We start from the raw sequence: 26,493 nt of genomic DNA, 5'->3' as shown, positions 1-26,493 counted from the left end.
AGTACCAATTCTTGAAATGGCAGGAATAAATCTCAAAATCACTGTGTTAAGAAAAAAAACCACAAAGTATGACACCATTTATATGATATTTTGGAAAAGGCAAAACCATGGGGACAGAAGTCAGATCAATGGATGACTGGGCTGAGGGAACTTTTTGGGATGATGGAAATAGTCTATATCTTGATGATTATGGTGATTCCATAACTATATACATTTGTCAAAATTCACTGAGCCGTACACCTAAAAGAGTGAATTTTACTGTACGTGAATTATTGGGTCAACCAAAAAGTTCATTTGGGTTTTTCCATAAATCTTAGGGAAAAACCCAAATGAACTTTTTTGGCCAACCCAATACATCTTAAAAAAAAAAAAACTCTGACTTTAAAATTGCTATACTATTTAAATTGACTTTTTTTTTGAGTAATTTTTTTAATGAATTCCCAAACTTGCTTTTAGTGTTAGACATTTTTTGATGAAATCAGTTATATTCAGTTATCTTTTAAAAAGTTAAATATATGAAAGGAATTCAGAGACATAGCCAATAAAACTATAGATTTTAAGCTTTTTAAATATGTAATTTATCAGCTGACTTCCACTCTCAAAGACCTGACCACGATTCCTAAATACAATGAGCTATTAGAATTAAAGAACTAGAAATCAAAATAATTCATCATCTGCCCTGGATTATGACTTAAGTCAAGGACATATCTATAGTCTTGTTGTGATAAGTTAGCAATATTTATTTCTTTTATGAGAAAGTTGCATTTTGGTCTAAGTGTTTTGGAGAATACTTTTCACATTTTTTTCCCCCCACCATATTCTACATTTGAGGTAGAATATGGTTTATTCAAACATAGTATATTCCTTGATGTTCCACACTTTCTACTAAAGGCCTCAAATTATTTCACAAACCATTCACTGTAAAGAGCCTCATCTAAACTTCTACCTCATTCTTTTACATTCTATTTCATTTCTAGTTTCACCTACACCCTCTTCTCATGATCCATAGAGAAACCATCCTCACTACTCCCTCTCCTCAACCCTATTGGTGAAAATTTTCCCTTTAAATTCCCTTTGATAAACTTCCTTTTGTCTTCTTCTGGAAACACTAGATTCATTCAACACCTTTCCTATGAACTTCAGTTTCTCCCAGTCTCCCCATCTTCATGTGGACAAAGGACTGAGGGATTTTCCTCAAATCCTGTCAGTTTTTGTATAATTAAAATGCCAGTCTTATTTTGCAACTCATTATCTGCATCCCAATACCACTGATTAATTTCATCCACTTCCAAATATTACTACAACTTTCGATAGACTTTCTAGATTTTACATCCACTTCCATAGATAAGTGACTTTAACATTCAGGTTCGGGGCTTACCCAATCCATTCACTTCATGGTTTCTTGACCTACTTGATTCCACAATACACTCTATCACTATGGCATATCGTAATTTGAAACATGGTCACATGCTGGGTTTCACTTTCCCTTGGCATTTCTCTACTAACAGATCATGACACACAGATACCCTATTTCTGATCACAGCATTTTTACCATCCATGTCTTCCACTAGGCTATCCTCACAGAGTTGTCTTTTTGCTCTTCCTGTGATATCTGGTACCTAAATACAGTATTCCCTTTTTCTGATCATACTTCATTCATTTTCCACCTTGAATCACATGATCAGCTATTTGCATGCACCTTATACACTTGCACTCTCTTGAACTTTCATCAGAACCTTGATGCTAATTTTCCAGCATGACCATAGCTAATAACTGTTTTCTTAGTTTTGGTGCTCTTCCATGGAATGTTGCTTCAGAACCACAAAAAATGATGACACGGTTTCCTTCAAAGTAATGCCATGTTGTGCCAATTAGGCCTTCATTGTTACTCAGCAATGCTTTTACTCATCTTTTATTGAACTATCCTGATTTGATTATTCCTTTCCCATCATTCTATTAAATTGAATTTTAAATACAGCATTTAAAATTCATTTACTATGTGAGTTTCCTTTATCTTGGTACATTATTATCCAATGGAAACATAAAGATAAATAAAATGTAATCACTCATACTCACTTAGAAATTGGATTGACACTGGCTTCAATAATTGTTAAACACTTACAGCACTTTATGTTTTCTGGAAATTCTTGTACACCTAAAATTAAGAAAATAGTACATAAAATATACTAAACAATAGTTTTAATATTAAGAATAATTAATTAAATACACAGTGTAAACACCATATGGGTAATCACATGTAAGAATAATAACTTATTAATATAATATGTTAGTGTTATATAATATACGTACATTTAAAAAATAAAATATGAGTGTTAAATAATATTTTATGATAGTAATAATTGGAAATTAGATATAAAATTGAGAACAATTTAGCATAGGATATACCTTGGCTGTTTACTAATCTAAAGAAATTAAAATAGTTGGGATTATTTAGTTATTACAGTGCTGCTACAAAAGAAAGGGGAAATCAGCAGATATAAGAAAACAGAAAATAAAATCTTTACTCCCTTCATTTTGTAAGATTGAGAAGATTGAACATGTACAATGTAAAGATACCTAAGGAGAATTCACAAAACCGATAGATATCCCCAAACTATTGAGAAGCTCTAACACATTTTATGCATCTCTTCTTTGGCACGGAGTGCAGCTCTACATCTGCCTGAAAGGGTGACAAGGTGAGCAACCCTTCCTGGGGTCCTCTCTGGAGTCTCTGAGGTAGGCAGCCTGGCTGACTGCCCTTGGAGAACTGCTCAACTGCTGTCACAGTTGTGCTGTTGGCTATGTGACAGAAAAACACAAGTTTTTCTTACTGGAAATCAGTAAGCCAAAACCCAATCCATAAATTAGGATTTTATTCAGAGGAATAAAAGATGTGGAGGATGCTTCAATCAGTTGATACAAATGAATTAAACATATAGTTGGCCCTCCATATCCACGAGTTCCACATCCACGGATTCAACAAAGGGCAGGTAGAAAATATTAAAAAAAAACCCAAACTCAGAAAGTTCCAGAAAGCAAAACTTGAATTTGTTACGCACTGGCAACTATTAACATAGCATTTGCATTTCATTAAGTATTATAAATAATCTAGAGGTGATTTAAAGTATACAGGTGGATGTGCATAGGTTATATGTAAATACTACGCCATCTTATATAAGGGACTTGAGCACCTGCGGATTTTGGTATCTGCAGGGAACCAACCAGTTTGGGTATTTTCTGGAACCAATCTCCCACAGATACTGAAGGATGATTGAAATAAGCCCTACAAAAATTAGAAGGGAAAACAACTCTATGAAGCCATTCCTATATCCCTGCAGTACTGCTTGCCCTCAATTTTTGAAACTATTGTTAAGCGTTTAAAAAAATGTCTATAAAGTACTAGTCCTGCCAAGTACTTCATATATGACAGAAGGATAAGGAACACTTTGTGGTAGGATTTAGTTGAACTTTTTGATGATAGATGATCAAGAAAGAAAACCCTCCACCTTCCTAGATTCTGTTGACCTAGATCACCATGTCCACAGGATTTCAAGGTCCAGAGAAGCAGCAGGAGGAGAGCCAAACCAAACAAGTCATTTACCAGTGCAAAGTGAGGGTATGAAAGATGGTGTGGAGGCGTTTCTCATGCCACTTCTCTCTATGTGAAGATTCACCAGAAACTGTGCTGTCCTAAAATTATTGCTGAAGTATTTTGCCTTCTTAATAAAAACCCAAGGAAGTTTAGGAGCACCATTACGTATGAATTGAATGAGAAAAGCAATTACCCTTTTTGGAAAGGTCGTAACACCTAGAGCTGCCCTTATTAACTAGAGGTTAACAAAATGGCACAGAAGTCAATAACATAACCCTTAGCTATCCTCAACTTTTCCCCTGAGCATTCATAGTCACTTTGGATATCTGCAACCAACAGGAGTATAAAGATTTTTCTTTTCTCCCTTTAGCTTTTTCTGCCCAGTTACCAATCTGGGCTCATTACAAGCCAGTGTGCCTGATGCCTTATCTCCACAGGTGCCTGCATTAGGATGATATTTCCTGAAATTATGTGTAAACCAAGACATGGAAGCAGAAGCAAGTTAAAGTACAATTTTAAAGAAAAGACTGTAGTGTATCTCTTTATCTTCTGCTGAAAATGGAATTCCCTGCTGTGGTGAAAATGCTACCACATTATTTGTTAAAAAAAAAAACTCATGTTGTTTACAGTTAAACTTAAAATTGTTCAGAGCAGAGTCCATTGGATTAAAATGGAATCCCAACTTTATAATTTACTGTTTGGGTAACCCTAGGCAAGTCATTTAAATGTTCAATGTCTTAGTTTCTTACTCTGAAATATGATTATTATATGAATGGTTTCATCAGAGAGTTGCAGAGAGGATTGAAGGAGATAAAGCAAGTAAAGTAATTGGCACAAAGTGCTGAATATATGTTATCTATAATTATGAGAAACAAATAGAAACAGAGGGTGTCCGTCAACAAAGGAACCAACAATCATGTCGAGATGAGCTGGCTAGTGTAAACTTGTAAAATTTATCTACCTAAGAGAACAACAAAGAGGTAGGAATTAGTGTGCTCAAAGAATATCTCAATAGCTTATCAATATAATAGCTGCAATAAATGCTCTTGCAGATGGGAAGTAAATAATAAACATATATTTATAAATAAATATTTGTATGTTATAATGTAAATATTTAAACATATATAACTAGTCTATGTTGAGCAATATTTTTGTATTTTTGTAGAGGTTTTTATAGCTGCTTAATTTGCTTATGAAAGTCAGAACACATTTGGAAAAATAGGTTGCCAGGGGAACTTTACCATATATACTAATATATGGACCTTAGACTTTAGGCAAAGTTCTTAGAGCATATCTTTAACTTATAGTTCAGTCTAAACATGGAGAGGTACTAAAGCATAGTAGTTAAAAGCACGGGTTGGAAGGATGACCTAATCTCAGTATTGTCACTTAACTAGCTATGTAATCTTAGTCAGACATTTTAATATCTGAACGTCACTTTCTCATTTCTTGCCTAATTCAAAGGGCTGTTCCGATTATTAGATAGCATGTTGTAAAGCACTTAGTATCATGTCAGCCACTTAATAAGTATCTAATAAATACTAGATAAAATTCATGTGTTAATAAGAGGGAAGTTAACTTACACTTCTTTATGCCACTGTGTAAAATAATTTAATTCTCTTAATAATCCTATGAGGAAGATATATTAGGCAATATGATTTTCATTTTATGGATGAAGAATCACGCGTTCACAAAGATTAGGTGACTTATTTAAATACCTAATGTATGTTTATAGATGGGAACGAATATAGGTGGGATTTATTTAATTATTTTTAACACCATGTCTATTGTTCCTCTTTATTACGTTACTTTATTACATTACTTATTAAAATTGTTTACAGTTCCTCTTTATTACGTTACTATATTAAAAATGTAGAGCCCACTTTTTTTTAAGCATCTTGCTTCTTTTCTTTTCTTTTTTTTTTAATTTATTTTTGGCCGTGCCAAGCGGATCTTAGTTCCCGGACAAGGGATCAAACCCGCGCCCTCGGCAGTGAAAGCGCGGAGCCTAACCACTGGACCGCCAGGAAATTCCCCGTACAGCTCACATTTTTATTAACCAATTTTTGAGATTGGTCTGTCTGGTCCTCTGAAACACAGTGTGTTTGATTTTTAAAAAGGTTATATATACATATATTTATACACATATATATTGATATATATAAATATACACACACTATTCAATTCTAAAAAAGTTCATACACACACACTTTTTAAGATTAACTTTGTTTTGATTTTCAAATTATGCATCCAGAGATAGGACTTCACTTTAACAATTTATCTTATTCCTGCCATTTTTATTTGTGATTACTGTATAAAACAGATTCAAGTATTTGTAGGCCATGCAACTCAAGTTTTGATCCCTATTTTTCAGTTGAGACATCACATAAATTTTCTAACACAGGCCTATAAGAAACTCTCTTCTAAAGGCATTATAAGTTCAATTCTTTTGGGAATCCTGGAGATTCAAGCTCATTGTATCTAGCTTAGATTCAAACCTAGGCTGCACAACAAATAAAGACTGTACTCTGAAATAATTACACTGGAAGCACTGTGTTTTACAGGCAAAATGATATATTTAGTTTAAAAAATGGACAATTGCCTCATTCACAAATATCAGATGACATCAATAGATATTTACCCTTCAAATTAGGACACTGTGGTAATATTTTCCCAATACGTTCACTTCAGTAACTATGCCATAAAAACTATTTTAAATATGTTCACAGAAATTCTGTCAAATGAGAAATAGCATTTCTGCATTTTGAACTTAAAACACCTTGGAAACAAACCTTTCAATGCAATGGAGTTATGCAAAATTGTGTTAATAAGCTATTAATATCTTGAGGAAGGAAAGATGTAAAAGTCTACTTTATCTGATTGTTTTCTTTGTCGTTCCCCTTTTAAAAGAATTAGGTTGAGAAAGCTCCTGCTTGCTCAACTTTTAATTATTCAAGAACTAATCCACTTTGTGGAACTTTTATTTTTCTTTTTCCTGCTGTCTCCATTTTACCATTGCAGTGCTCAGCCATTCTTCCACCAGAGAAGGAAAAGGGGAGAATTCTGAAATCATCAAATGTGGCTCTTTCCTTCTTAACATGGGAGAAGTTGAAAGTCATGGCTACATTTAGGTTTTAGTATATTCAGTTAATTATTTTTATTTAGACTACCCTTTCTATTACTAATGCAGGCAACCAAGTCTTGACAGGAGAATCTTAAATCTGTAATTAGTACAGTTTTCAACTTTATTTAATTATAAAAAGATTATTGATGTCAAAATGAAAAAAATCAAAACAAAAATGTCACTAAAATTGTGTTAGACTTTAAGTTGGTTTTAAGTTGGTATTAAAGTATGAAAGCAAATATTTTTCCCAATGCAGTAGATAAGTATGGAATCTAAATGTGGCAAAAATTTGTGATAACCGAATATAGAACCTAACATTAGCAATAGCAACACTGATTCCTATGTCATAAATGGAAAATCCTTTAAAGGCAAACCTGAGTGTAAGACATTTCTATAACATATAGCTATCTTTTAATATCACTTTTTGAATATATTTAAACAGTGTGTTATAATTTTTAGCTGTCCCTGTCCACTCTTTCATCTGAATCCTCAATCTAAATATTATCCATAGAAACACATTTAAATTCTATCATCTGCGTGAAAGTTTGTTCAACTATTTTAGCCCATATGACCTTCTCTTCTTAAGACTAGCATTTTAGATTGTATTCTTTCTGAAATTCAATAAGACTGAAAAATAATGAGACACAATATATGGTTATAAATTGAGGAATTATTGCTTTATCATCTTGTCTTATGTGGTTCCCTGATATTTTAATTATAAGGTCCCTAAAAGGGAAAGTCAACATTCAACAAATATTTATTGAGTGTTTACTCTGTGTTAGGAATTGTATTAAACATTGGTGATACAGTGTAAGAAAAATGGATACATTCTCTTCATTTGTGGAGCTTATATTCTGGCAAAGGAACACATACAATAAACCATAGAGATAATTAGCATACACATGAAATACATTAAATAGTATTTAATTTTTGAGACGTCCTATGGAAAATGGAATTAGAGCAGAATAAAGATAGATCAGAAATGCCTGAAGATTTCAAACTTAACTAGGGTGATTAGGGTAAGCCTTATTAATTGGAAAGATGGCAGTTGAGAAAAGACTTGAAGAAGGTGAGAGAGATAGGAATACAGATATCTGGAAACTGAAGGTGGACAGTAGGAGAATTTTAGACAGAGTGAATAGACAGTGAAGATTAATTATTCCTGGTGTATTCTAGGAATAGCAAGGAGGCCAGCGTGACTGGAACACAGTGAGGAAGAGAAGAGTAGCAAAGAATTAGGTTAGAGAAGTAATAAGGGGTGTATGATGGGGAGACGGGGGTGTCGACTCATGTAGGGGCTCTCAGGCCATTACAAGAATGGTTTTTACTCTGAATGAAATAGACATTGAAGGATGTGTGATACAGTCTGATTTATAATTCGAGAGGATCACTCTGGCTCCTGAGTAGAGTGGTCTTTCTGAAAGGGAGGTCAATTAGGTGTTATTGTAATAAACCATAAGGAGAATTGATGGTGGCTTGCATCAGGGTGGGAGCAATGGAGGGAGAAGGAAGTGAGTGAAATCTGGATGAATTTTGAACATAAGACCAATAGAATAGCATGATGGATTGGATGAAGAGTATGAAAGAAAAAAGGAAATCAAGGACAACTCCAGGTTCTTTGTCCTAAGCAACTTGAATAAAGGAGTTATCTTGAACTTAGATGGGAAAAACAATATGTGAAATAGGTTTTGGAAAGAAGATAAATAGTTCACTTTTGGACATGTGTAATTTGAGATGTCTGTAAGATTTCTAAGAGAAGATGTCAGATGGGTTTAGGAGAGAGGTCTAGACTGTAGATTTCAAGATGTAGGATTCATTATCATTTAGATCAGGGATCCCCAACCCCCAGGCCATAGACCAGTATGGTCTGTGGCCTGTTAGGAACTGGGCCGCACAGCAGGAGGTGAGCAGTGGGCAAGGGAGTGAAGCTTCATCTGTATTTACAGCCACTCCCCATCACTTGCATTACTGCCTGAGCTCCACCTCCTGTCAGATCAGCCATGGCATTAGATTCTCATAGGAGCATGAACCCTACTGTGAACTGTGCATGCGAGGGATCTAGGTTGCGTGTTCCTTATGAGGATCTAATGCCTGATGATCTGAGGTGGAGCTGAGGCCGTGATGCTAGCGCTGGGGAGTGGCTGCAAATACAGATTATCATTAGCAGAGAGGTTTGACTGCACAGAGACCGTAATAAATCATTTGCTTGGAGACATATCAAAACCCTATCAATGAGTGGCAAGTGACAAGCTGCATCTGATGGCAGGCTTTATAGTGGCAAGTGAGTTGATGTACCTCAGTTGTACGGCTGCATCTGGTGACAGGCTTTAAGTCAGAATCCGACATTTATTTTAGTCCATGTGTGGCTCGCCCATTATTTTATTTACCACTTCCATCCACGCCTCTTTCAGCACTGCACACTTGTCTCAGTCACAGTTATGGTAAGCCCACAGGCTAACCCTAGCCAAAATGAGTAAAAAACAAACAATGCTGGAGAGCTTCTTTGAAAAGGGGGAAAGACCCAAAGATGAGATAGCAGAAGACTCTAAGACTGCCAACAAAAGGAAAGCTGCATTTAAAAGAAAATACCAAGAGTCCTACTTAAATTACGGGTTCATTGCAACAGCTGATTCACATTCTCCAAACCCGTGTTGTATAGTATGTGGTGACTGGCTACCCAACGAAGCCATGAAACCTTCAAAAGTGCTTCGCCACATGGAGACCAAGCACCCTTCATTAAAAGACAAACCTTTGGAGTTTTTCAAAAGAGGAAAAACATGAACACGAAGAACGGAAGCAATTATTGAAGGCCACCACTTCATCAAATGTGTCTGCACTGAGAGCATCATTCTTAGTGGCTAACCACGTTGCTAAAGCTAAGAAGCCCTTCACTATCGGTGAAGAGTTGATCCTGCCTGCTGTTAAGGACATTTTTCATGAACTTTTAGGAGAGGCTGCAGTTCAAAAGGTGGCACGTGTTTCTCTATCGTCTAGCACCATAACTAGACGAATTGATGAAATAGCAGAGGATATTGAGGCACAATTGTTAGAGAGGATTAATGAGTCACCGTGGTACGTCATCCAGGTTGACAAGTCTACCGATGTTGATGACAAGGCAACAATGCTTGTTTTTGTGCCATGTATTTTTCAGGTGGATGAGCATGAGGATATGTTATGTACACTTTTGTTGCCAACCAACACCACAGCTGCAAAACTATTCAAGTCTTTGAATGATTACATGTCAGGAAAACTGAATTGGTCATTCTGTGCTGGTATATGCACAGACAGAGAGGTTGCCATGACTGGACGGCTTTCTGGTTTCATTACTCGGGTCAAAGAGGTCGCTTCTGAATGTGAGTCTACACACTGTGTCATCCATAGAGAAATGCTGGCTATCCGAAAAAATGTCACCTGAACTTAAAGACGTTTTGCAGGATGTGATTAAAATTATCAACCACATTAAAGTACATGCCCTTAACTCACGTCTGTTCATGCAGCTCTGTGAGGAGATGGACGCAGAGCACACACGTCTTCTCTTATACACAGAAGTGAGATGGCTTTCTAAAGGCAGATCACTGGTCAGAGTTTTTGTGTTATGAGAGCCACTCCAGAGATTTCTTTTAGAAAAACAGTCACCACTAGCAGCACATTTCAGTGACACAGAAGGGGTCGCAAATCTTGCTTACTTGTGTGACATATTCAACCTGCTCAATGAACTCAATCTGTCACTTCAGGGGAGAACGACAAGTGTGTTCAAGTTGGCAGATAATGTGGTTGCATTCAAAGCCAAACTGGAATTATGGGGGCGATGAGTGAACATTGGGAATTTTGACATGTTTCAAACATTAGCAGAGATTTTGAAAGAGACGGAGCCAGGGCCTTCTTTCTCCCAGCTGGTGCATGATCACTTATCTCAGCTTTCAAAAGAGTTTAAGCATTACTTCCCAACCACAAAAGACCTCCGAACTGGGAAGGAATGGATCCATGACCCATTTGTGCATAAGCCAGGTGAATCGACTTTCTCTGTGCTAGAAGAGGATCAACTGCTTGAGATCATAAATGATAGTGGCCTTAAAAGTATGTTTGAGACAACTTCAGATCTCCATAGGTTCTGGATTAAAGTCAAGGCAGAATAACCTGAGATTGCCATAAAAGTACTGAAAAGCCTGCTTCAATTTCCAACATCCTATCTTTGTGAAGCAAGGTTTTCTGCAGTGACAGCAACCAAAACGAGATTACGGAGTAGATTGGACATAGCAACACATTTCGGGTGTCACTGTCTCCCATCACCCGCAGATGGGACCATCTAGTTTCAGGAAAACAAGCTCAGGGCTCCCACTGATTCTGCATTCTGGTGAGTTGTATAATTATTTCATTATATATTACAATGTAATAATAATAGAAATAAAGTGCACAATAAGTGTAATGTGCTTGAATCATCCTGAAACCATCCCCACCCCCACCCCGGTTTGTGGAAAAACTGTCTTCCACAAAACCGGTCCCTGGTGCCAAAAAGGTTGGGAACCACTGATTTAGACAGTATTTAAACCATAAGACAAAATGTGAGCACCAGTGATGTAAATGTAGATAATGAAGAAAAAAGGACAAGGGGCTGAACCATGAAATACTCCAAAATGAGGTTGGGGAGAAGAGGAAGAATCAACATAAGAGACTGAAAAAGAGCAATCAGTGAGATGGGAGGAAAAATAAGAGTATTGAATCCTAGAAATCAAATGAAGAAAATGTGTAAAGTAGGAAGAAGCGTTCAACTGTTTCAAATGATGTTGCTAGGTCAAGTAAGATGATGACCAAATATTGCCTTTGGATTTAGTAATGAGGAGATCTGTATGACCTCATCTGGAATTGTTTTGGAGTAGAGGGCTTAAAGACTGGGGTGGGTTTAAGAGAGGATGAGAGGAAAGAATTGTAGATAGAGGATATAGACAACTCCATCTAGAGCTTTTGCTGCAAGGGGGTGAGGGACTATTAAGGGAAGAAAATCCAAGAAATTTTCTTTAGAACAGAAGAAATAATAGCATGTGTGTATACTGATTAGAATAAACAAGTAGAGAGGAAAATCTTGATGATATGGTAGAGACTGAGGATAATTTCTACAGTGATATCCATGGGTCGGCAAGAGGGAATGGTTATCCAGTGGAAAGACTGGCTTTAGAGAGAAACAGGAGTAGTTTACCTATACTAATTTGCCAGAAATGAGAGAATATGGGTGCAGATGCTGGTAGATGAATTGATAGGATGGTGACAGTCTGGAAATTATCCTTCGAGAGTTTTGATTTTCTCAGTGGAGTAGGACAAATAACCATGAACATGGGACAGGAGATGTGGGAGTTTGAAGACAGAAGAGAACATGTGAAATAGTCACCAGAAGAGAACGAGCATCAATAGACAAAGGAAGTACAACATGATTGTTGGGAAGCATTAAGGCTCCACTTCAGAACTGCAATCATGAACTTAAAGTCATATCAATCAGTGTGACTGTTTTCTTCCAGATCTTTTCAGCCATAGGTAGAGAGCTGGATTCAGTCAGGGTTGTAATTTTACTAGCATATGTAGATATATAAAAGAGAAGCAAAGGTATCAAGGGGGTCATTTGATGACTGACCACAAAATTCAAGCCATGCAAAAAGGGCAGAGCAAACATCAAGGTTGAGAGAATTCATGAAAAGGTGGTGGTACTAATAGATTGGTAGTTCTGATGGGGTCAAAGGAGGGTTGGAGTGGTATAAGAGGGAGTGTTCTGGAAAGATAGGAGGATGGAGTCAGTTGACATTCAATTTCTTGATATTCCTGACAGTACCTAGATCAGACCTAGGAAAACAACAGAAACTGAGCAAGTGTCTATTAAATTGGATCTAAGTATATTTTTGCGTCAATATCCTGAAGCAATGAAATAAAACACTACAAACATGGAAAGAAACACACGATCTTAAGTACAGATGCTTTAGATTCAAATCACCTTTTCTAAGATTAAACAGGTAACTCTCTTTTCATACAAAAATAATATAAGGACTTCCTACAAATACCAAATTTTAAATGATTTAGTGTTCTCTCAAATGCATTAAAGTTTATGTTTATTACTTTAAAAATTTTATATAAACCTGTACACATGATAATAGTTATAGATAGTGCATTTTGAAATGCTTCTCTGAATTCTCTGAATTTCAGAGGTATCATCAGCCCAAATGGTCTACCCTATGATGTAAGTGCCATAGGCTGAAAAACGATTAAAACCTTTATTTTATAGTTTGTATAAAAAAGGAGGGATATATATTGATAACACTTTAATATTTTCATCTGATATTTTAAATGTGATACTAATTTTTATATATTTTTTTCAATTTTGAGAAAGCAGGCAGGTTTTCGGATATCTAGTAAATTGGATTAGTTTTAGGAGCAGAAAGAATGGAATTTATTGAGGAAACATTATAAGCACTTTGCTTTAGTTCATCTTCACAACAATTTTATAAGATGATTTATTAATGCTATTTAAACTAATGAAGAAACCGAGGCTTGGACGTTTTGAAACCAGGCCAAGCTTATTCCAAACACTATCACGTTATATGTTTATTAAGTTGCCTCCATCAAATCCAGGATTTAAACTATTTGGGGGTATAAATTTTAGCTACTCAAAATTGACAATGCAACATTCATAATAGAGCACAATATATTGGATTTGTTCCATACATACTCTCCAGGTCAAATACAAACAGCCCCATCTTTCTAGAACTCTGAGTTTAATGCATACTCAAGATTGACCATGTGGCATTCTTATAGGGGCACTGTAAACTGTATTTGTTCTATGATTACCTTTGGTCAAATTTCAGATAATACTATCAACTTTCTGGAACTTTGCTCAGGTCATAATGTTCTTTATTTCTGAATTTATTATACTGACAAGTGTTATAAGCTTAGTTCCAAATCTATGTCCTCTTTATATATAGTTCAACCAATAGCTATTAGAAGGAACAAATAAGAAGAGGGGGCTACTCAAAATAGGCAGAATGTCGATATGAAGACTTGATAACTCATGGTCTGATAATAAAGGAGGTGATGGGAAAAACTACAAAGTTAACACCAGAACTCTTAAAGTCTACCATTCTTATTTTGTGTAGAGGCAAGCATCTACACATACTAAAAAAATTTAATAACACAAACCATAATGAACTCAAGTCAACCTGGAAATGTTCAATTGCATTCATTATACTCATTGAAAGAAAATAATGTGATATGAAACATTTTTGGAATAATTTCCATTCAGAATGATTCAAATAAAATTTTAAAATTTGAGGTGTAAAAGATAAACTGTAATTTTTTTTGGAAAATTATTTTGTGTATAAAACCACATTCCCCAAGGATATTTGGTAAATGAGGCAATACTCTATTATGTAGGAAGTACTGATTAGAGTTAGATTTCAGAGACACAATCTATTATATGGGAGAAAGCAAAAGCATCCAGCAATTAGGTTAGTAAATTTGGGAGAAAATGTACAGGCCAGTCATATATTAAAGACACAGAGAGAGAGAGAGAGAGAGAGAGAAAAGAACAAACAGACTGGAATGATTTGCTTTACCTCCAACCCTTCAAGTGAAGGGAGCCAAGAACTCAGGAGGAACCCAAGCAAGAAGAGTTAAAGGTCTCCTGTAAGACTCTGCCTATTTTAGTGGCATTATAAAGAGAAAAGCCAAATGCAGGTGAAGTAATCAATACTTTGAGGCAATCATGCAAATGATTCTGCCTTTAGGACATGTCTAGAGAAAATTTTGAGAAATCTTTATGACCTTGACCAACAAGTTCTTTTATAGAGGAATGAATAAGACTTAGTCAAAAGGAGTTAAAATGACACCTGCCCTCCCCACCTTCCCTCCGCTTCAACAACAAATATATTGAGTCACTACTATATTAAATGGACCTATTTAATAATCTTACCTCATTTTTGGCTAATGATTTTTTTTTCAGTCATTATCAGTCAACTGCTTTACTGAGCACTTACTATGCCTGCACTTTGAGAGTGGCTGTTGTGAGTCTAGAAACAGTGCAAGGTGCAGCAGCTCTTTTCAGGAGTTTATCCTGAAGCTGCGAGGGAGTATGGCCTAGTAGAGAGAGGACTCACAATGCTTCATTGCCAGTTCAATTCTGTTATTTTACAAGTTCTAGGAATTACTGGGGCACACGAAGACAGGTTAATCAATCAGCTCAGGAAAGACTCTGTTGACTCTAGGTGACAGAGCCCAACACAGACGTCAGAAGGATGAGGTGGGGGGGAGCAGTTCCTTTCTCCCTTATATTTAAATATATTACCAGATTGGAAGCTCTATCCCCCATGGAGTAAGTGCTGGCAACACACATAAAAATTATGTGTTGGTTTTATTTCCTCATGAAGACATTAGAAAGAGTTAAAAATCCTGGCATCTAGCTAAGAAGGTGGCAGGAGAACAGACTTGGTTTTTGTTGCCATCATATTCCTCTATGGAAATAGAGGAATCAATCCTCTATTTTAACACTATAATCTTGGGCAGAAGTAGACTCTGTAGAAAGGAAAGTAGTCTTACAGTGAGGGAAGTGCTAGTGATTTTCAGATAAATAGCACATTAAGAGCGTTGAAAGTGAGGTATTTAATAGGACAAAATAATAAGCTTTACTCTAAACAAATGGCCTAATGATTTGCCAAACATCAAAGAGCATATTTATTGCTAATTGAAAACAACTGCAGGGTAATAATTTCTCCCCAACCCACATAAGGCATCCCAAAATAGACTTCCTTAAGAATTTATATATACACTACTAGAGTCTCTATTCTTTTCTGAATATGCTCAAAATTTTAAAGATTTTCATCATTTAACTGGTTACTCATATCTTCTTTCTCTAGTGTGTTTGAGAGAAACTCCCCCTCTTCACTGAAAGCTGAAGATATTATTTGTCTTCAGTGTTTTGTATGCATTTGGGGAATGGGTGGAATAATTGGCAAGTCAGTAAAACACATAATAATACCTTCAACTCTGATCGCCTTTCATTATAACTAACAACAGTGATTTGGCCCACTATGATGCTGTTCAAATTCATTCTTGTATAGAAATAAGTTTTAGAGGATGAGAGAAAAATCACTTAATTGCTGCAGAATTAGGAAGCATTTTCACATTAATTCATTTTCATTGAAGTCCTTAAATTAGAGTGTCATAGTCTCTCTGAAGCTATGACAAATCAACAATCAGACTTAAAACTGAATCACTGCCCAATTAAACCTTATCATTCATTATCTTGCTTTATCATACAAAACAATTTACTCCATATGACCATGTATCAGCTCTGCAAACAGGAATAGACTATTTATTCAGATACCACACTATCATAAAATGCAGTTATCTCTGATGGACATAAGATTATAGTTTTACTGTTGGATTAAGATCTGAGGAAGAAAGGATAAAAGATCCATTGGCATGGAAAGCCAGTGATTTACCCATGGATTGCTGTATGTAATTTTTGGGAATTTTCCTTAGAGAGGAAGGATGATTTACACGCAGCATGAATATTTATTTATCTCTCTCTCTCTCTCTCTCTCTCTCTCAAGAAAGATAAAGGTTAATGTACTTATTTTTAAAAAGAAAGACTAGAATCTTTATTGAACACAAGAGGTTGAAATCTGCTTTCAATGTTCAAGCATATAGAAATCACTAAGATACAGTATTTGTCCTAGAAAAGCCTATAATGTAGTGAAGAATAAAGAATATTATTAGATGATCCCTAGTCTGTACTCAGTAATCTGAGAATATGTATTTTTATCACAAGCAACCAAGAATATTTTAAAAATTGACCATATCCTAGGCCACAATGTGAAAGTCAATGAATAAAGAGAAATCATCCAGACTATGTAGTCTGCAACATATTTCAATAAAAATAGTATGATAACTAAAAAAGCTGCAAGTTTATTGGAATACTAAAAACAACTGAGTAAACTGTAAGAAAGTAGGAGGGGCATAATAAAAAAGCTGCAGTATAAGGTAGAAAAATAGAAATTAATTATTTAAAAAAGCCAGCCAACCAACCAGTATTGAGACAAATAAGTCAAAAAAGTATTATTTGAAAGATTAGTAAAGTAGAAAAACCTCTGGCCATATGGGAGATAAAAACATACAAGATAGATGGAACAATTAAAAAACGTTAAGAATACAAAGAAAGAAACAGCCATGGATATGGTAGAGATTTATAAAACACGTAAAAGAAGTCTATTGACAATGTTTTACAATAAAATTGAACATCTGGATGATGGAATAGATTATTTCCCAGGAAATTATAACGTATAAAAAAGTGATCAAGAAGATATAAAGGGATGTGGATGGACCTAGAGACTGTCATACAGAGTGAAGTAAGTCAGAAAGAGAAAAACAAATATCGTATATTAACGCATATATGTGGAATCTAGAAAAATGGTACAGATGAACCGGTTTGCAGGGCAGAAATAGAAACACAGATGTAGAGAACAAAAGTATGGACACCAAGGGGGTAAGTGGGATGGGGGTGATGGTGGGATGAATTGGGAGATTGGGATTGACATGTATACACTAATATGTATATAAGAACTTGCTGTATAAAAATAAATAAAATTCGGAAAAAAAGAAGATATAAAGGTATAAGGATGGGAAAGAAAAGAAAATTGTCACATGCAGATGATATGATTTTATACACAATAATTCAAAAGAATCTACTGGTTATATATTAGAACTTACATTTCAGCACCATGGCTGATTGTAAGATCAAAATATCAAAATTAGCAATGTTTCTATATAGGATCAACTAAAATTTACTTAAAATTTCTAAAAGGAATACACGAATTCCATGGCGGTCCAGTGGTTAGGACTCCGCGCTTCCACTGCAGGGGACACGGGTTCGATCTCTGGTCAGAGAACTAAGATCCCACATACCCTGCAGCATGGCCGGAATAAATAAATAAATAAATAAAAATAGAAGGAATACAATTTATAAAACTAGACACTTAAACTACTCAGAGATAACTCTAATGAAATGTGTGCAGCTCTTTCTTGAAAGAAATCACAACTTTATTGAAAGACACAAAATAAGATCTAATTAGAGGTAAGTACCATGTTCACGGATTACAATACTTACTATCACAAAGATATCAATTCATCCCAAATTAATCTTTAAGTTGAAGACAATTAAAAAAATTCTAATAGATTGTTTGTGAACTTCAACAAGTTAACCTAAAATTTATATAAAGAACTGAGTACCAAGAACAGCGAGACACATTTTAAAAAGAAAGAAGACTTGTATTATCAAATATTAAAACTTAATATGAAGTTATAATGCTTAGAACAACGTGATATTGGTACAAGAATAGGCAAGTAAGCTGATGGAGCAAGACAAAGAGTTTGGAAAATGTCTTTTATATGTAAAATAGGTATATTCATAAATTAGTGAGAAAACAAGAGACTAATAAATGTTGATGGAACAATTAATCATCTATTCATATGGAAAAAATAAATTTTGATAATATATAGCACAAAAGATAAGTTGCAAATGAATTAAAGGCCTAAATGTGAAAAGAAAACTAATAGCTTTGGAAGAAAATGTAGACAAACATCTTTATGATATTAGCATATGAAAGAATTTCTTAAATAAGCTGTAAAAATACAGCCCAAAAGAGAAGAGTGATAAATTTTAGTATATTAAAATTGGCAACTTCTCTACAACAAATGGCATCCCGAGCAAAGCGAAAAGACAAACCACAAACTGGGAGGTGATATTTGTAACCTATTTAACCAATAAGGGATTAGTGTTCACAGTATATAAATCTTTCAAATCACCAAGAACCTAACAAACAATCCAAAGTAAAAATGGACCAAAAAAGTCAATTTGCAGAGAAAGATACTCTACACTTGCTAATAAAAAGAAATGAATAAATGCCAACTTCACTGGTGATTAATGAAATATAAATTAAAATATTGAGCTATCCTTATATATCCATCTGACTGGCCAACATTTAAAATATCGAATAACTCCAGGTATTAGCAAGGATATGGAGCAGTGGGAACTTTGGTTCTATGCTGGTGCAATTATATTCACATTGATCATTAAGGACAAATTTTAGAAACATAATGTAGAATGAAAACTTGCAGAATAACACACACAATGTATTAGCACTTCATTGAAATTTTAAACACACTAACTCAGAGGAAGGAAAAAGGGATGGAGATGAGAATTTACAAGTTTCATTAAAGAAAAGCTAGAGTGTTATATCTATAATAAATGCCATCACTTTAATTTACATGGTGGGCACACTACTGTCTCATATTATTTTCTTCATGCTTAAAATGTTTACTGTTAAAAAATTAAAGCTACGTAGTTTTTTTTTTTTGCCTGTGTTGGGTCTTCGTTGCTGCACATTGGCTTTCTCTAGTTGCAGCAAGCGGGGGCTACTCTTCCTTGCTGTGCGTGGGCTTCTCATTGCAGTGGCTTCTCTTGTGGGCACAGGTCTAGGTGCGTGGGCTTCAGTAGTTGCAGCAGGTGGGCTCAGTAATTGTGGCTCACGGGATCTAGAGAGCAGGCTTAGTAGTTGTGGCGCACAGGTTTAGTTGCTCCGTGGCATGTGGGATCTTCCTGGACCAGGGATTGAACCCATGTCCCCTGCACTGGAAGGTGGATTCTTAACCACTGCACCACCAGGGAAGTCCCTACCTAAATATTTTAATATAACTAAGTGTCAAGTGTTTTCAATACTAAATTGAGTTTTGAATGATAAGTAAGTTTGCACCAGGTGAAAAGAGGTGTGAAAGGTGATTTAGGCAGAGGAAATTATATAAATAGAGTCACAGAGTTATTGCAATAGCATTAAACATTTGAGGCAGCTCTTCAATATCTAGACCATAAAGTTAAAAAGTACAAATCATCTTTGAGATGCGCAGATGGAATGGAAGTGTAGGTGGTCAATTGTGGGAACTTTTAATGCTGTGTTAGGGAGCCTATGCTCTAGCCTAGATCAACTGAAGTGTCTTAAGTAGGAGAGCCACCTAGACATATTTACAATTTAGAAAGTGCTGAAGCTACTTTGTGGAGGATAGGTTTGGGAATGGTGGTGGAGATAACGGGAGGGGGAGACCAATTAGAAGGCTATGTTAACCAGTCTTGGAAACAGACAAGACACTAAATTAACACGGTAACAATGGGAATGGTAAGAAAGAAACAGACTAGACATACATTTAGGAGGTAAAATTGGTAGAATTTGGTGACTTAATGCATATGGGAGTCAGAGGAAAGAATGGATTTTTGCATTGAATATCTGTGTGGATAATAGTAACATTAACAGAAAACTGGATATAATGGAGGAAAACCAGACTGGGGTGGATGATGAGCTTCATTTTAAATACGTTATGTTTGGAGGTGTTTATGGAACATATTATAGCTATGTCCAGCCTGCAGTTGGCTATACTAGTCTAAAGCTCAAGGGAAAGGTCAAAACTTGACATGAAGTAGTCATTCTCCCAAGAACAAGAATATTAAATTTATTTCTATATTGAAGGTTGGAGCTGATTTTAGTGGTTACTCATCACTTATTGCAGCATCATTTCTGTCTTTTCCAGCACTCAGTTACAACATTTAACAGATCCCAGTATAAGAGGTGGGGACCCTATACTATGCAGGGTCCCTAATGTAATATAATATAAAAATATATTATATATTTTAAAAGAATGCTAAAGTATAATGTTTATTTACCTACCAGACATTTACTGAGCACCTGCCATGTATAGGTATTGTGTTAGTAGCTCCAAATAGAGAAATGAATAAGATAGTCTCTGACTTCAAAGGTTTTACAATCTTGTCAAATACATAGGGATATATAGAAATTAAATTACAGTATACTTGAAACTAATACAACATTGTAAATCAATTATACTCCAGTAAAATTTAAAAAAAAAAATTAAAAATAGAATTGCGAAATGATCCAGCTATTTCACTTCTGGGTATTTTTCCAAAGAAAACAAACACACTAATACAAAAAGATATATGCACCCCAATGTTCATTGCAGCATTATGTACAATACCAAAGATATGGAAGCAACTGAAATGTCCATCCACAGATGATTAGATAAAGATGTGTCATACATATACAGTGGAGTATTACTCAGCCTTAAAAAACTCTGAAACTGCAACAAAATGAATAGATCAAGAGGGTAGTATGCTAAGTGAAATAGAGAAAGACAAACACCGCATGATCTCACGTTTAGAATCTAGAAAACAAAGCAAAATGAAAACGACCTCATAGATACAGAGAAAAAAATGGGTGATTGCCAGAGGGGAGGGCATGGGGACTGGGAGAAATAGGTGAAGGGGAATAAGAGGTAAAAACCTATAGTTATAAAATAAATAAGCCACGAGGTTGTAATATACAGCATAAGGAATATGATCAATAATACTCTAATAGGGGCTTCCCTGGTGGCACAGTGGTTGAGAATCTGCCTGCTAATGCAGGGGACACGGGTTCGAGCCCTGGTCTGGGAAGATCCCACATGCCGCGGAGCAACTAAGCCCGTGAGCCACAACTACTGAGCCTGTGTGTCAGGAGCCTATGCTCGGCAACAAGAGAGGCCACGATAGTGAGAGGCCCGCGCACCGCGATGAAGAGTGGCCCCTGCTTGCCGCAACTAGAGAAAGCCCTCACAGAAACGAAGACCCAACACAGGCAAAAATAAATAAATAAATAAATAAATAAAAAATACTCTAATAACTTTGTATGGGGACAGATTGTTCCTAGACATCTTGGTGATCATTTCATAATGTATGCAAATGTCAAATCACTATGTAGTACACCTTAAACTAACATAATATTGTATCAATTATATTTCAATAATAAAAAATTGTGTCTTTTAAACAGCCAAAAAATTTGAAAATATCAATAAAATAAAATTTACCTTTTGAAATATTAAAAAAAATAAATTACAAAATGAGACGGAAGTATAAAGATATACAGAGGAAGAAGCAATTAATTCTCTTTGTGTATAGGATGTCAGGAAAGTTTCCCAGAATACATAACATCAGAGATGTCTTTTTAAAGGTGAAGAGGACTCTGGTTGATGAGGGACAACAGTGGGAGGAAGAAATATTTTGGGCAGAGAAAATAGTATCATTTCTTGTGTCACAGTAACCAGCCTGATGCATTTGAGAATGATAGCTTGGCATTACCTGGGGATGAAATGGAAGGGAGATGGGTTCGTTGGCATTGTGATTAGAGAGGTAGTGAAAGCTATTCACAAAAAATTTCTAGATACCTTTCTGCCCACAATAGTTCACTTATCTAAAGGTTTTAATATAAAGTAGTATTTTTAAATTATGGAAGGAGGAATGGTGAATTAGGATAAGTGGAAGAATTAGACATGACAAGTAAAGATTGGAGGCACAGGCACAACCAAGATCAGATTTAACTTCAGCCTCCAATTGAATTAATTTCATAAAGGGTCACTCATCAAATTCCAACACAAGTCAGGCAAGTGTTTACCTAGATTGACTAGCAATTGCATGAGTCCCTGCCTCCAAATAAACATTCATTTTCTGTCCCTAAATCCCAATACTGATTATATTCTCTCATGACTTGACTCTTTTCCACTGGGGCTATTCTAGCCTTGTCAAACTGTGATGCTGACACTGCATTTACTTTCTGCAATCTGCTCTTTCTTCACTTGACAGATTCCCAAAGGATGTATTATGCTCCTTAAATAACTGTCTAGGTCTCTGCCACAGAATTCAGTGACAGCTTTTTAGGTATGATTTTGTGAAAGGACTGATGTTTTGAAATCTTTTACTGTTTGTGTCACTTCTAGCAATGGCTGATATGTCATCATGCTCATCAAACCTTTTGTACTATACTAACCTTGCAGAATGATTTGCCATGCTTTGCTCTGTCTTTTTCCACAGTACAGCAATCATAAGCATAGCTAAAAGTCTAAAAGTCCCTAAATACTACTTACTAGGACTTCTAATGATGCTCACAGACTTACTTCTAAGTAGGAGTATAACTTGCAGTTTACATATTGACAACACAAATTTCTTGATGCAAGAGGACCGCTAGGAGATGATTATAATGCTCATAAAAATGTCATATTTCTTAGGAGTTTTGTGTTTATATTTGGTGATGAATTTTCTTCTGATTCTCTTTAAGAACAAGATAGATTTTCTGTTTACATGAACTAGCCAGCCAAACCTGCATGAAGGCCAAGGGATGTGTTATATTTGGCCATATGACATTTCTCAGAAATTGTAATTTGAAAATAGAATTTGATGTGTGAATGTATATAAATAGCATTATTTGTTATTAAAGTATAGAACTATCAATTCATAATAATATGTGACCTGTAAATCTATTTTTAAAAGAATAAATGTAGGCCTTTATGTCATCTTTCAATGGGCCTAAATCTAGTTGCTGTTCTCTCTCTAAATCGGCAAATGGTCCTTTTAGGATTGGCTTCCTGAAAACCCTCTAAGTGATAAATCAAGTTGGTATAGAAAGATGTGTGTGTCCCTCATTTGCACTCTATTTGAAAATTTTATTTATTTATTTATTTTTGGCCGCAACACACAGCATGCGGGATCTCAGTTTCCTGACCAGGGATCGAACCCATGCCCCCTGCAGTGGAAGCGCAGAGTCTTAACAATTGGACTGCCAAGGAAGTCCCATGCACTCTATCTGTTTCCTTCAAATGAAATGCTCTCCTTTATTCAGATGCTACTGTGCTTCATGGAATTCCTCAAGCCATATACATTACTTGAACTCTGATATTCATTGATTATTTGTAGGTGTTAGTCTTCTTTCCCCAGTGATACTGTAAACTTTTCTATGACTATCATAGACTTGAATTGAAGAAATCACTAGCCATTTAAACTGGTACATTTCAACAAATGTTTGATGTTCCAGAAGGACCATTCATTCGTGAATTCATTCAATAAATTTTATTGAACTCTTACAATGTGTCACACACTGTTTTAGGCAGCAGAGATGTATCATTGACCAAGACAACAATAAAAAATTAGAATATCACTGAATTTTAATTTTAGGGGAATCTAGACAATACATAAACAAGTTAAAAATATAGTATGTCAGTTTCTCATAAAGACTATTAAGAAAATAAAACAGGGAAGGGACATAGGGTATGCTTCTAGTGCATAATAAGACCAGTTATTTTGAAGTGCACAATATTGTATTGTTAACTATGGGCACTATGTTGGTTGGATGGCAGATTTCTAGAATTTATTCATCCAGCACAAATGAAACTTTATACCCATTGAATAACAACTCTTATTTGTCCTGTCTGGGCTTGGTTATCATTTCTTAGGGTAACTTAACTACACTGACTGGATTATGTCCTACTAGTATGCATATCCTTCACCTCCAATGTATCTTCACACTCAATTGTTTATTTAATCATCCATACTTATTTGTTTAATGTCTAACACATGTACTAGAATGTAAGTTCCATAAGGGCAGGGATCAGTTTTGTTGATGCCTGTTCCTTTGGCACCAAGCATATTGACTGAAGTTACCAAAGCAATACATACATACACACACAAAGTTTAACCGACTAGCTTAATGATGAAGGGGTCATGTTTTATATCCTCATAGTGCCTAGACATAACTCTTTTTGACTGATCCTTGCTTTATTGTAATAAAACAGAAAGCCAAGTTTGTATGGAAGGAAATGAGGATTTAATGAACATATTAGGACGCAGGAGACTCCCACAAACATTTAGAAGAAAAGATCATCAATATGAATATCAACAAAATCACCAGACATAACAAGTTTGGCCAAAAATATAACAAGTACTACTGAACACTTATTATTCACCAGGCATTGCTCTAAACGTTTGAGATACATCAGTGACCAAAACAGAGTAAAATCCCTCCTGCCACATAATGGAGTTTGCATTTTGGGGCAGGAGAAGATAGACAAGACCATAAATAATCAGTAAATCATATATATTGAGAAGATGGTCAGTGCTATGGGAAAAAATGGAGCAGAGTAAAGGAAACTGGGAATTCAATTCCAAGAAGGGTTAACGGGTAGACCTCATTGAGCAGGTGATACTTGAGACATGTTGGAAAAAATTTTACCCAGTGTAAAGTCAGTAAAATAGTCTAGAAAAGATTAAATCACATATCTGAATGCAGAGGGAAATAAGGCCTGAGTGAGTCAGGGACATTAGTAAGAGGGGAGAGAAGTTTTCTGTCTTCGATTTATAATTCAGGATTTAGCTTTTCAACAAAAATTAAGTTAGAGTTGCAACAAAATCAAAGAAAAAGTGTATATCATTTGCTAAGAGAAAACATTAAAACATATTTTCAGTTAAAAAATCAAGCTATTTAGAAATGAAATGAGAATCTTACCATTTTTACTGATGTCGAGTTCTTTAAGGTTAACTAAACTAGCAATAGTGGTTGGCAGATTTGAAAGGTCATTGTCAGGAATACTTAGTTTTCTTAGAGCTTGACAGTTGAACAATTGCTGTAAAAAGAAAATAATAATTCGTTAGATCTCAATTTGGTTAAATCCATTCATATATAAACTTAGTAACAAAATTCAATTCACCATCTTTACAAGTGTGATAGTAAAAGGGCCCAACCCCAAAAGGCTCACCTTCTTCCACACCCATCTTCTGGATTCTCTTCAGAGTTTTTTCACATTCCATCACCATGTTAGTATCTCCCAACTCTCTGCTACCCACATTTACCACCCAAGGTATTCTACTTTTCCCCTTCTGTTTAACATTAGTGTTCAATTTGCCACTGAACCAATTGATTTATTTTTTTCTTTGAAATAACTTCTGGAGTAGCCCCTTCCTTTTTATTCTCACAGCTATCAGGATTACCTCAATCCTCTTTCTCCACAACCACAAATTACTTCCATTTAATCATGTTGAACAGTTGTTTATCTGACATGCAAGAACTGCAATACAGTTGAATACACGAGCTCACATTTCTTTTGTGTGTCCCCACACTGCTTCATAAATATCTACCAAATGAAATAATTAATCTCTGATACTTGGTGAAAAATAACCACTAGTGGTTGGTTCACTTCTGCCACCAATCCAAAAGTACTAGATGGGGAAGAGTCAAGTGTTAATGCAATGGTTCTCAAATCCAGCATGGTTTTAATCATTGGTGGGTGAAGATGCTTGGTTAAAATGTGGGTCCTTGGGCTTTACCCAAAGAAGTACTGATATGGTGGGTCTGGGATAAAGATCAAAATCTTCATTTTTAACAAACACTCTAGTGATCTGGTTATTTTTATGTAGTTGTTTCCAGTATCACATTTCTGGAAACAATATGGTTAGATTTTTTAGCTATGTCCATCTCACTTGACTACTCAAGACTTGAACAGCTGGGACAGAATTTTTGATTCATTTCTGGAAGAATTATCTTAATGAGATCTTTTCTGTTTGACATTTCTAATTGTGTTTTGCTGAATTTCCACAGATGAAGTCTCTGGTATCCATGACTATGCAATTGGCCCACAGTACATTTAACTGTTGCTTGTTCTTAAATGTAATTCATAATTTATAGGCAAAACAATGTAGTATGTGGTTGTTATTTCTTAACTCATTAGCTTTTAAAAAAATAGATTGTGCTGTTTATTACTTAAGATAAAATACGTAGTTTCTTGCTTTTGGCTGACTTGCTTTTGGCTCCTTACAAAGATTATTTGCAATACTTCATGTAGTACTAGGATTTCAATATTCTCCATAGAAATGTTGCTACTT

The 26,493-nt window shown here is 35.4% G+C and overlaps 1 protein-coding gene across 2 annotated transcripts in view; it reads right to left on the bottom strand.

Moving 5' to 3' along the window:
• The window catches only part of LRRC7 (leucine rich repeat containing 7), a 508,378-nt gene that overhangs the window by 264,656 nt on the left and 217,229 nt on the right, over window positions 1–26,493 (bottom strand). For both annotated transcript variants that reach the window (XM_057529777.1, XM_057529769.1), the window contains exons 4-5: window positions 25,121–25,238; window positions 2,077–2,155 (exon numbers count right to left, since the gene is read on the bottom strand). In XM_057529777.1, the coding sequence (XP_057385760.1) occupies window positions 2,077–2,155; window positions 25,121–25,238 (197 nt within the window). The remainder of the gene's footprint in view (window positions 1–2,076; window positions 2,156–25,120; window positions 25,239–26,493) is intronic.

Source organism: Balaenoptera acutorostrata, chromosome 1, assembly GCF_949987535.1.
Source record: "Balaenoptera acutorostrata chromosome 1, mBalAcu1.1, whole genome shotgun sequence".
NCBI classification, from domain to species: Eukaryota; Metazoa; Chordata; class Mammalia; order Artiodactyla; family Balaenopteridae; genus Balaenoptera; species Balaenoptera acutorostrata.
This window is presented reverse-complemented; position numbering and strand designations above follow the sequence as displayed.